The sequence below is a fragment of the Aphanomyces astaci genome (genome assembly GCF_000520075.1).
Source record: "Aphanomyces astaci strain APO3 unplaced genomic scaffold supercont1.7, whole genome shotgun sequence".
Classification (NCBI taxonomy): domain Eukaryota; phylum Oomycota; class Saprolegniomycetes; order Saprolegniales; family Verrucalvaceae; genus Aphanomyces; species Aphanomyces astaci.
In genome coordinates this window covers 1,392,703-1,403,932 of record NW_009798270.1, presented here as the reverse complement: position 1 = coordinate 1,403,932, position 11,230 = coordinate 1,392,703, and the positions used below count along the sequence as shown (strand labels likewise).

At 59.1% G+C, this 11,230-nt stretch overlaps 4 protein-coding genes across 5 annotated transcripts in view; 2 read left to right on the top strand and 2 right to left on the bottom strand.

The window, feature by feature from the left end:
* Positions 1 to 9,898, top strand: part of H257_04384 (hypothetical protein) — an 11,574-nt gene extending 1,676 nt beyond the window's left edge. The window contains exons 3-6 of the mRNA XM_009828866.1: positions 46 to 735; positions 798 to 6,084; positions 6,149 to 6,435; positions 6,582 to 9,898. Of these exons, the coding sequence (XP_009827168.1) occupies positions 46 to 735; positions 798 to 6,084; positions 6,149 to 6,435; positions 6,582 to 9,486 (9,169 nt within the window). The 3' untranslated portion in view covers positions 9,487 to 9,898. The remainder of the gene's footprint in view (positions 1 to 45; positions 736 to 797; positions 6,085 to 6,148; positions 6,436 to 6,581) is intronic.
* Positions 9,513 to 9,881, bottom strand: H257_04385 (hypothetical protein; the record flags this gene model as incomplete). The annotated part of the gene is made up of 1 exon (XM_009828867.1): positions 9,513 to 9,881. The coding sequence occupies one exon, from the start codon at positions 9,879 to 9,881 to the stop codon at positions 9,591 to 9,593; it is 291 nt and encodes a 96-aa protein (XP_009827169.1). The 3' UTR covers positions 9,513 to 9,590.
* Positions 9,899 to 9,927: 29 nt separating the features above from the next.
* Positions 9,928 to 10,971, top strand: H257_04383. 2 transcript variants are annotated; one of them, XM_009828865.1, is made up of 6 exons: positions 9,928 to 10,226; positions 10,278 to 10,321; positions 10,373 to 10,428; positions 10,473 to 10,559; positions 10,616 to 10,780; positions 10,834 to 10,971. In XM_009828865.1, the coding sequence occupies exons 1-6, from the start codon at positions 9,967 to 9,969 to the stop codon at positions 10,852 to 10,854; spliced, it is 633 nt and encodes a 210-aa protein (XP_009827167.1). In that variant the 5' UTR covers positions 9,928 to 9,966; the 3' UTR covers positions 10,855 to 10,971. The 2 variants fall into 2 exon arrangements, with proteins under 2 accessions (XP_009827167.1, XP_009827166.1); XM_009828864.1 differs by having other exon boundaries at positions 9,937 to 10,226; positions 10,278 to 10,428.
* H257_04382 (hypothetical protein) overlaps positions 10,956 to 11,230 on the bottom strand; it is a gene marked incomplete at its 3' end in the record, with an annotated part of 4,857 nt that continues 4,582 nt past the window's right edge. The window contains exon 2 of the mRNA XM_009828863.1: positions 10,956 to 11,201. Coding sequence (XP_009827165.1) covers positions 10,956 to 11,201 — 246 coding nt within the window. The remainder of the gene's footprint in view (positions 11,202 to 11,230) is intronic.

Sequence of the window (11,230 nt, the reverse complement as noted above, 5' to 3'; positions counted from 1 at the left end):
TATATATATATATATGGCTGACACGACTGGTTTGTGGGGGTGTAGGGAAGGGCTGTCGATTCGGGATCCGAATGGATCGTACTTGATGGGGGGGGGTCTGCTGGACTTTGGGGATTGCTACACGGGGTTTCCCACGTCCAAGGTGCTCGTGCTCAAGAACATGACCGAGGCGGCGCTGCACATTGAGCTGCTAAGTGATCGGCCCAAGGAAGTCACGTTCGAGCTCAAACTCGCCCACACGAACCGCCATGCGATGCGGTCGACGCGGTCGCGCATGGGGTTTGGCAGTCTGGACGAGCCGCTGAGTCCTTGTGAAGGCGACCGCCGGCTGTCGCTGTCGCCGCCTCTGTCGCCGTCCAAAAGCACGATGATGTTGGCGACGGGGGGGGGCTCTCCGTCCGCCCTGCCGCCTTCGTCCCCGACCATCGGGGAAGGCACGCTCGACAGCGACGACGAGCCCGACGAACAAGACGGCGACTTCCACGACGAAGAGTCGGCGCTCTACACGCCTCGTAAACGCGGATCGTTTGACGACCAATTGCTCAGCGAAGCCGACGACATTGACGACGACATGGAGTTTGACGGGGACAAACAGGCGACGAGCAGCGTCGTGCCTGTTGCCACGTCACCGAAAGACGACGGCAAAGCGTTGGCGCTTTCAATTCGCACGCGAGCCAAGCAGAGACCCCACCGGCTGTCTCGGATGAAGGATTTGGTCGAATCCGGAGTCGAGAGGTATGCGTCCATCCGTATTCCATGTGTTGTATCACACTGTTGACCCTTTCAATTGTACGTAGCAGTGGAGCCAGCGTGTGTTCGTCGCCGGAACGCTACTCCAAGAAGAAGCATATTCAAGGAGGATCAACTAGTCGAACGTTCAAAGGCGCGTCGTCGGCGGCAGCGGCATCGGCGGCATCAGCGGACCACATGAACAATTACTTGGTCGAGGCACTGGACCTGCCGCCGGGCGTCGAACGCACCGTGCTCGTGTGGTACTGTCCGCCACTGAAAGCCATGGACGACACACTGAAGTGCTGTCGATTGACCAAGCAGAGCTTTCGGCTCAACTTTCGCTGCTACACGATCGACGGCGGCGGGTCCGGGTGGACGGCCGGAGGGTCCTCCCAACGGGTGTACGACCGCAGCCTCGGCAAAAGCCTCATGGTCGGTGCGCGGACGTGCACGTCTTATGTGACGCTGTCGCCGTCGACGCTGCACTTGGGGGACTGCAACATTGGCGAGTTCAAGAGCAGCTCGCTGACACTGACCAACCAGTCGGAGCTCCCGACGGTTGTCAAGCCATCGGTCGTGTCCAAGGTCATCTCGACCGCACCCAACGACGCCATCACGCTCGGCCCCAAGCAGTCGGTCGAGCTCAAAATCGAGATCATTCCGCGGAAAACCAACCCCAGCTACTCGCGCGTCGTGTCGGTGGTCAACTTGAACAACAAGGCCAACGTCGCCACCGTGTGCGTGCGCTCGAGCAACATGGACGCCCATCATGTCATCTACCACTCGCTCTTTTACAAGCTCGTGACCCCGTCCAAGTCGGCCTTTCTCAACTTTGAACACGTGGCCGCCAACTCGATGGGTATGAAGGTATTCATGTTGGAAAACATCACGCACGCCCCTCTGCGCCTACGCATCCAGTCGAGCGACCTCTCGCGCGTCCAGCTGTACTGCGTCGCCGATGCCACGACCAAGTTGGTCACGACCCCCACCACGTCGTCGCTCGTGTCCCCGCCGTCCATGGTCAACCTCCCGCCGCCATCATCCAAGGACGTGCGGGGCAAACGCGCCGCGCTCCGTCGGCGGCGATCCATTGGGTGTGTGTCAGAACTCGCTCCGAAGCCGAAAACGTTGACGTCGTCGGCGCGCATCGCAGACATTCTCAAGCGAAAAGGGTCTAAGCCCGTTCTCGTAGACGACCTCTTCACGCTACCGGCACCCGCGTCGTTGGTCCAGCCGAAAAAAGACGTGGACACTACCTACCTCCCTGGCGTACCCAGCGACATGCACGAGGTGCTTGGGTTGTTTGACTCGAACTGGCGGTGGGACCACGAAGACGAGATGGTGGCCATGGTCCGCGAGCGCGTCCGGCGGTTTCACGCGCTTGTTCTGGAGAAGCACATCGTCCCCATCTCCACGGCTACCGAGTGGAACCTCCGCATTCCACCCAAGCGGTCGTTTCCAATCCTAGCCGTGTTTACCCCCAAATGGGGCGACGTGGTCGAAGACAAGACCCGCGTGGAAAAGTTCAAAGTGTACATCACACTGCCCGCGGGCGGCAACAAGCCGATCGGGAAGCTCAACCATGACGCGTACGTACACCATCCGTTCGACACGCGGCCGTCCGTGCGCGAACTTCTGCTCAAGAGCCGCGTGTGCCGCAGCGTGTTGAACGTGAACCAAAAGAACATCAACTTTGGCCGCATCACGACCTTCTCCAAGAGCTCCAAGAAGGTGCTGATCCATAACGCGTCGGCGATTCCGCTGATTTACATGGTCGAGAAGACCGGATCCATCTCATCTGGGTTCGTCGAGATCAAGGATGGCGCGCAGGGCGTGATCAAAGCATTTGGAACCCGCCAAGTGCACTTTGAATTTCAGCCGACGCTCGCCGGCCCATTTGAAGAGAAGCTCAAGATTCTCAACGTGCAGGACACGGACAACTCTGTGTTTATCACGATCAAGGCCAAAGTCGTCAAGCGCGAGACGTTCAAGCTGCCCCAGGCCGGCCAACCCGTCAACGTCGGCACGTGCTTGGTGGGCGAGAAGAGCGACGTGTTCAAAGTCACGATCCGCAACATGAGCCGCAAGAAGCGCGAGTACGTGATCGAAGTGGACGCGGGCTTCTCGACGCCGTCGCTGCGTCCGACGTTTCAGTTCTCCATGGACGACGTCCCCGCCGCCAACATCACGCAAGCGCAAGAGAAGAAGCTTGACGAAGAGCTCGAAAAGCTCGAGCACAAGCTGCGCATTGCCATGACCAAGAAAAAGGACGACAAGATCAACCAACTCAACTCGAAAATTAGCCACGTCAAGGCCCTGCTCAGCGGCGAAGAAGTCGCGCCAGCCGCCAGAGCCATCTCGTACGACAGCGGCAACAGCGACACGGAGAGCGAAACCGAATCCAAGCACAACGCCCGCCGCAATAGCCGCCACAAATCACTCACGGCACTGCACACGAACAATGGGGCACCGACGCAGGTCAACATTTTGCACTTTACGTTGGAGCCCGAAGCGACGGGTCGAATCGTCGGCGACGTGACGTTCCACCAAGCGGCGACTACCGACACCGCGACCCCTCCTCCGGGTACAACGCACGCCCCCAAGCCCAGCATCCGGCACCGCGGCCAACGGCATCGCAAGGGAAAGACGTCGACCCTTGGGGCTGTGCCCGTGTTTGGCCACGGCAAGTTGCTCTTTTACGAGCAGCAGAACAAGGACGTGATGAAGGAGCTCCAGTACAAAGCCGACGTGTACCTCCGCACGCCGGCGGGGGAGGCAGCGTACTGCCGCACGACCCACAAGACGCTGCTGCCGCCCCTGCCATCCCTCAGACACAAAGCTGACAACCTCCACGCGTTAAGTGTGGACCTCAACTGCGACCAGCTGGGGAGTACAAGGGGGTACATGCTGCTGCTTCCCGTGGACGAAGCACCTTGCGATACGCCGGGGTGGAGCGTCCAGCTGCGCGTGCGAGAACCGGTGCAGGTGGAGCTGCGATGGCTGGCCGCCGACCTGCTGCAGGACTTGATCGTGTTTTCCGCCCAAGTACTCGACCAAGAAGGACCAACGTCGCTGCTGCCGATTACGCTGACGTTGGTTCCTGATACAACGATTACAGTGCTGTTCAAGTGGTCATTCTCGGCCAAGTGTGGCCAGGGATCCAGTGCGCCGCTTGGTCGGGTGTTACCGGTCGATGTGTTTGGTACAAAGCCGAACGCGGACCTGCCGGCGGGCCACCTCGCGTTTGCCAGTAGTAGTACTAGTAGTACTAGCGGCTTGGTTGGTCCGGTGGTGTCGTCCGTGCTGGACGTGGCCGTCGTCAAAGCCAAGCCACGGTCCCTCCAAGTGGACTCTGAACGCATCGATTTGGGCGAACTGCAGCTGGGTTCCCAAACGGCGTCACATTTTTACATTCGCAACGTGTCGACGCACGCCATCAAGTTTCTCATTTTGGTGAGCTCGGAAGACCCGAGCCAGCTCGCCATCGACAACGCCACCGGACGCATCGAAGCCTCGGGCACGACCATGATCCGGTTCACGTACACCGGCCTCGTGTCTGGCAAGCGGTCCGAGCACATTCTAGTGAGGAACTTGAGTGACAAACTGGATTTTACCACGCTTGGCGTCGCTGTGCGGGTCACGCGACCAGTATACGTCCGGATTCCAGAGCTAGATCCACACATGACGGGCCAGCTATTGGACCTGAACATTGGGCCGTGCTACGTGACGAGCGGCGACGAAGCCAACGCCAAGTTTAGCAAGATCCGAAAGCTAACGCTTGTATCGCAAGTGACGGACACGCTGCTGCTGAGTGCGTCGTCCAACTTGAAGACGCAGTGCTACGTGTACCAAGATGCGGCGCTGCAGCACGACGCAGCCAACATCGTGCTCCCGGGTATGGAGAGTCTCGACCTGTTCATTGCGTTTCGGCCGCGGCTCCCGGCGGACGCGTTCAAGACGGGCGTCGCGCGAGACCTGGTTGGAGGCATCCGCATCCAGCTGCACCGAGACAAGGACGAGTACGAACGAACACTTGCCGCCGAGTTTACCGTCAAGTTTGTGGGCGTGGCCGGGGCCAGCTTGGCGAGTGTGTCGTCGCATTTGCTGGACTTTGGCACTGAAGCCAACGTTGGGCGGCTCACGCGGTGCAAGGTCCACGAAGGCAAGTTTGAACTGGCCAATTGGAGCAAGTCGTTGCCGCTGCGGTACCGCCTGCATGTGACCCACGGCGACGCGTACTCGGACGACGACGGCAGTTTGCGCGTCGCGCTGCGCCACGAAAAGGGCGACATCCCGCCCGGTGAGAGCGGCGAGATCGAGTTTGGCGTGATGGCGTACACCCACGGGTACTTTCGGCGCCGGATTGTTGTGGAAAACGTGTTCAATCCCATGAACGTGAATATCGTGGACGTGGTGCTGTTTGTGGACAATGGCACGGTGTCGGTCACGTCCGGGGCGAGTGGCGGCAGCGTCGTGCGCTTCGGCAACCTCCCGCTCCTCCGTGCCGACGACCTCTTTGGCCACCAAACGACGCCGTCAGAGGCACACATCATGACGTGCACCCGGAGGCGGTACCGGATTTATCTCCACCCTTCCGTCCCACGCACCATCTTTGTCACGAATCGGTCTGTGGACGTCCTTCGACTGCGTCCGTTGAGCAACTTGCCGCTCCAGTTTGGGTGGCAGGATATGAACGAAGTGGCCAATCACCCGTTTGCGATGACCATCGATGGCCACAACGCGCGGGAACTCGTGTCCGTCGACCGAGCATCCCCCGTCCTCGCCGACCATGTCAACCACCACATGCTGTACCATGGGGACGTCGGGACGTGTCCGCCCCAGTCGACCGTGCAGCTGACCGTCTCGTTCGCGTCCGTGGCGAGCTCCCCGTCGCTGCCGCTGGACGTGATTGAGTCGGGCCGCACGATCCCCGTGGATGGCTTTGTGGCGCTGCAAAGTTTTGACGACACCGACAACGACGACGGGTCTGAGGCCACGACATTGGGGCTCATGCACGTGTCGGGCACGTTCGGAGAGTCCAAGCTCTCGGTCGTGAACCCGTCGCTGTCACTGGGTAAACTCGGGTATGGCCAGCCCAAGACGTTTGAGATCCAAGTGAAGAACCTGTCGGAACTGTCAGGGTTGTTTTACTTGGGCGCGTTACCGTCTTGCTTTCGCCTTGTGGACGTTCGAGGTGCCAGCAAAGCGCGGTCGTCGCAGGCGACGTGGCATGACAGACCTCTGCAGCACATCCCCCCCCTAAAGCACATGGCCGAGCGAGTGTGTGCTCCCGTGGCGTGGGAATTGGACGGATATGACTCGGCCATGCTGGAAATCGAGTGTCTCCCAGAGGTACGCGTATACTTAGCGTCATTCTTGAACCGACTGTGTTGGTGGTTGAGCTGCCCTCTTTTAGTGTCTCACGGCCGGCAAGCACGAGCTGAGTGTGTCGATTTTGAACGCCCACAACCCGCACAACGTAGAGCGTGTGGTCGTGCATGTGCATGTGATTGCCAAGTACGTTGAAGTATCGCTCGACCCGACGGCGCTCAACCCGTCCAAGCCCATGGAGACCAGCGTCGGGTACTTTGCGCCCTTGTCGCCGTCCACGTCGTCCGTCGGGCTCGTTTGCACTCTGGTCAACGTGTTTGATGAAAGCGTCGACATCCATCTCCAGTGCGACACGCTTGCCCACCTCAAACAGTACGTAGTAGTAGTTGGTAGTACTACTACTAGTAGTAGATACTAGTACGAGTATACTAGTAGTAGTAGTTAGATCGAAGCCCCCACCTACTTGTGGATGGATGCCACACGAATCATAACCATGGGCATGATGGTACTTCTACTAGACTGGTGGAGCTGGAAATTGTGTCGCGGTCGTCGAAAACTCCGGTGGCGGCGCTGACGTTGGCGCCCGGGGAACGCGTGGACGTCCGCATCATGTGTCGGTTGGCGGCGTCGCGGGGGGCCACTTGGCCGTTTTCGTTCACCAGCAGCGGCGGTAACGGAGCGGCGGCTTCATCGAGTCGATTCGACGACGCTGTGCCGTGGGGGGTCGTGTCGATTCGGGCGTGTTGCTCGAACGTGGTGCTGTCGTGCTCGGGGCGCATTGACCTGCACGGAAGTTTTGCACTCGGCCAGACGTTTACCGTGTCGACTACGTCAGTGTCATTTCAAGCGAGGGCGATCCACGAGCAGCAGCAACCGCCGCACGCGACCCCCCGCGCCTACCAAGTACTCCCCAAGCTGAGCTCGTTTACGATCCAGAACCCATCGACGACGTCGCCGCTCGTGTTTTCCATCGAGTCGACGTCCAAGCGATTTGTGACCAGTCGATTCCGGCTCCATGGAGGTAGTGACATGCACGATACCCTCGTGGCCAAGTGCACCCCCGACCACGGCCACATTCTGCCTGGCGAGTCGATGCAGATCGCCGTGGAAGTTGGGGCGTCTTCCCTTGGGAACAGGAGCGACGTGAAAACGATGCAAGTGATTGTGCGCGACAAGGATCAGTCCCATGTGACTGTCGACATTGTGATGGACCTGGACGACGAGTCATTCGAGGCCCGCCAATCGGGAAGCAGTAACACCGTCGTGGCATCGACGGCCCAGAGCCGGTCGTCTGGGCTGGTCGTGTCCAGTGACCAGAGCACGCGGGCGTCGGCAATGTTGGCACCTCCGTGTAAAGTCCCCACGACGACCGCCGTCACACCGGCCGTTCTCGGCGACGATTCCAGCTTTGAACAACGACCTGGTGCAGATGACGGCGACGATCTCTCCCCCTTGTCCCCCACGACGACAACGTCCTGCCCCCCGTCGTCTTCTTCATCGTCTGATATTATCACGTTGCGGGGGTGTACCCCCGCGGAAAACTCGACCCTTGAGAACGCGCTGTACGTGATCGACGTGGGCCAGCACACGGTGCGCAGCGGCGGCGACGTCGAGTGGGAGATCTCCCTCCACGTAGAGCGGGAAGTCGAGTACCGGATGTACTTGGCGGATGCGAACGCCAAGGCGTGGCTACAGCTCAGCCGCACGCACGGCACGATCGTCAGCTTTCAAACCATCATTCTGCGGCTCGTGCGGGACGTCGTGGGCGTGTTCTCGACGTTTGTCGTGCTGGAGAACTGCACCAACCCGAGGGACCTCAAGCTCGTGCGCGTCAAGTTGGAAGTGATCGCCGACCTCAACGCCGTCCGGGCCATGTCCAAGGCTTCCGACAACCTCTTCCGGGTACTCGTGTCGTGCTACTCAAGCTCCAAGCGCCAACGCCGCAAGTCGAGCGAAGATCTGCTGGGGGGCCTGACGTCTGGCAAACTTGAGATCGAGTACGGCGATGTGTTTTACGATAAACTGTACCACAACCACTCGCTCGTGCTGGAGAACTTTAGCGGCCTCTCGCTTGACTTTATGCTGACCAGCAACGGCCGCGCCCACGAAGTCGGGTTCTCCATGTCCCCCAACTCGTTCAACGAGATCTCGTCCGTGACCTTGGCAGCGTATGCCCGTCTCCAGGTATTCCTCAACTTTCGACCGGCGCCGCGCACCCAAACGCCTGAAGCGCCCACGATCAGCTGGGTGCGCAACATCGAAGTGTACGTCAACTGCCGCCTCGTCAAGGACTTTCGTGAGACAGTGTTGCTCAAAGCAATCTGCAACTACCCCCAAGTGAACCTCCACATTGCACGCCATCAGCCCACGCCCGGCCACGCCGCGAGCTACCACGAACCCGCCGCGCCGTACTTTCCATCGCAGCCGACGTTCCTTGGCATGGGGTTCATGGCCCCCGAGAGCGTCCTCGTTGGCGACGGCGGCGAGATCGACGCCAAGTTCCTCGTCATGAAGAACGCGACGCAGACTGCCAACGCCCACGTCGCGATCCGCAACGACAGCATGTTCTTCGATGTGGCGACGGATCACATTTTCCGCGCGGCGACGGGCACGTGCGAGGCAGCGGGAGAGGGGTGGACCGGGATGGTCAAACTCGAGCCGAGCGACGTGGCTGTGTTCAGGATTCGGCCCAACCTGGAGCTGCTCCGAAAGAACCGCCAGCAGTGGGAGCACAGCGTGAAGGAGCACATTGCATTTTACAACATGAAGCAGTTTGCCGAGCACTACCATGTGTCTCTGAGCTTCACGCCGAGCAACACGTCGAGCTTTTACGTGGCGCCGCAGCTGCGGGAATCGTACCCGTTCTCGACCCTTGAAGACACGATCGCCAAGTTTCTGCGCCAGTACAACGGGTTTTGGAAGTGGCTCGCGATGGCGCTGCTGACGGCGGAACACGATGCGACGGCCATGCTGTTCGACCTCGAAACCGCCATCGACCATGTGCTCCCCGTGAGTCCCCGCCCCCATCCATCGCCCCACGCCCGCGACCTGCTCCAAGATAACTTTGCCCAAGCATACCGCGCCCTGTACTTTGACTTTTACTACATCACAGACGAACTCATCTGGTACGGGATCCGCAGCAGCGCCGGCCGCCACGCCATCACGCTGGCCGACCTCGTGTACGGCGTCGTGTTTGGCCATGAAGTGTTTGGCGCCATCTTCAACCGCAGCACCCGAGTGGACGGTTCGTTCCCGCCCACGACCGTCGCGTTCGCCAACCAACGCCTCGACATGCGCAGGCTGCTGTTGCCGTGGACGCGCCAGCTCGGGTACTTTCTGAGCTTCTTTCCGGAAACACAAGAGGCCACGCTCGCGCTGAGGCAAATGTACGAGCCGCTCAAGCAGTTTGACATGCATAGGTAGTTAAAAGACACGGGGACAACATCAACGTAGTACTACTAGTTGGAGGCCACTTGGGGCATTATTGTTAACGTGTATCATGGTGGTGTGGATATATCTACTACTACTCATCCCCAGTCCGCAAGGCCGTGGTGGGAGAACACTTGCGGGGGCGCAGGCACCATGGATGGAGGGAGGAGAAGTGGTTGGGCGGACGAGTCGTTGGTCGTGCCAGAGGTCGAACTGACAACTGTGGTCCATGGCATGGATGAGACGGATGTCCTTGGACGCTGGAAGCGGTCATACCATTCCTTGACCTTCATCTTGTGGAGTCGGCCGCGAGTGTGCCGCCGCCGCGACTCGGACGTGTCCGTGAACGACTTTTGGCAGTACTCGCATGTGAATCTCGATTGCCCCATCGCAATGAAAAAGGCCGACGTATTTCGGATAATACGGATCATTATCCGGAGGATTGCTCTGCCCACCGCTGGAAAGGAAGCAAACATGAACGTCCACGCATGCTTGGACATATTGAACGCGCGCGCCGGGTCAAAACATACGCATGAAGGTGAAGATGGACACCACCATCATCACGCTGCGTGCGTAGAAGAGAACGCAAGTAGATGCTTGGATCTCAAAGTCGATGCCACCAGCGAGAATTCCACGATGGAACCGGAGTTGGAGGCCATGTCAGAATACGAACTGGTCAAGACGTTCCACGCATGCCAAGAGAAGCGTGTACTCGTGTACCAGCAGTTCGAAAAGTACTCCTTCCCTTCGCATGAACGGCGTACTTGATGGCATGTTTGCCATAGGGGGTTTCTCGAGCTGATGTTCACGGACGCATTGCCGCTGTTCTGTACGTTTGGTCGTCGTGACGAGGTGCTCATAACCTTCTTGGCTTTGGTAGCGCAAGACATCACGAAACAGTTCTCTTCCATTAGCAACCAAGTCAACGCCATTGAGGTACATCTTTGCATGTCCAAGAAGACCCGTCTCACAAAAAGTAGCGCGCCCTCCGCGCCAGGCCAGTGGCGCCATCGATCCCAACCATCTTGCGCAACGTTCAACATGAAGAAAAGGAGAAACTCCTTCTGGTTCGTCGACTCCTTTCATGAATACGTTGTGTACACAACACTGACCAAGTCAGTAGACATCGGCGCTTTTGCTAGAGAACATGCGACTCAAACGTCAGGTGACCGCCGACCCCGACGACTCTTCGATCCCCATCTTTGAGTCGTCCATTGCGTCCATGCAAGCCACCCACACGGCCATCGTCGAGCGCATCAACGAGCTCCTCACCGACCTGCGCTTCGAGGTATGCCGCCATCCATCGTTGTAGCCCCGACATGTACTCACACTCATCTGTAGATGGAAGACATCCCAGCGTAGCGACGTCAAATGCAACCATAGAGTGATTAAACCAAGCAAAACTAAACCACCATACATTGCCGTGTCTATGCATGAGAAAAAGGCTCGAGGTTGGATTGAAATTACAATGCCTTCTTGGCCGCCTTGGCCTGCGCACCCAGCGTAAACACTTCGGCGTCATCAGGCACGCTCCCGTGACGGACGAACAGATCCAGCGTCTTGAAGTACGCGCCGACGATGGGCTCCGTGTTGACGCGGACGAGATGCGGGTACGCCTTGCGGAAGTGGCTCGTGGCTTCGTTCAGCTTGTAGTGCGGGATGATCGGGAACAAGTGGTGCACTTGGTGGGTACCGATGTTGTGGCTTAGCTCATCCACGAGCCACCCGTAGCTGCGGT

What these genes read in the sequence shown, in the direction of transcription:
- H257_04383 (XM_009828864.1), top strand. Translation starts at nt 9,967, where the DNA reads ATGAACGTCCACGCATGCTTGGACATATTGAACGCGCGCGCCGGGTCA. An exon ending in ACCAAGTCAACGCCATTGAG is followed by an intron (nt 10,429 to 10,472) that starts GTACATCTTTGC and finishes CACAAAAAGTAG; the next exon opens with CGCGCCCTCCGCGCCAGGCC. An exon ending in AAAAGGAGAAACTCCTTCTG is followed by an intron (nt 10,560 to 10,615) that starts GTTCGTCGACTC and finishes CCAAGTCAGTAG; the next exon opens with ACATCGGCGCTTTTGCTAGA.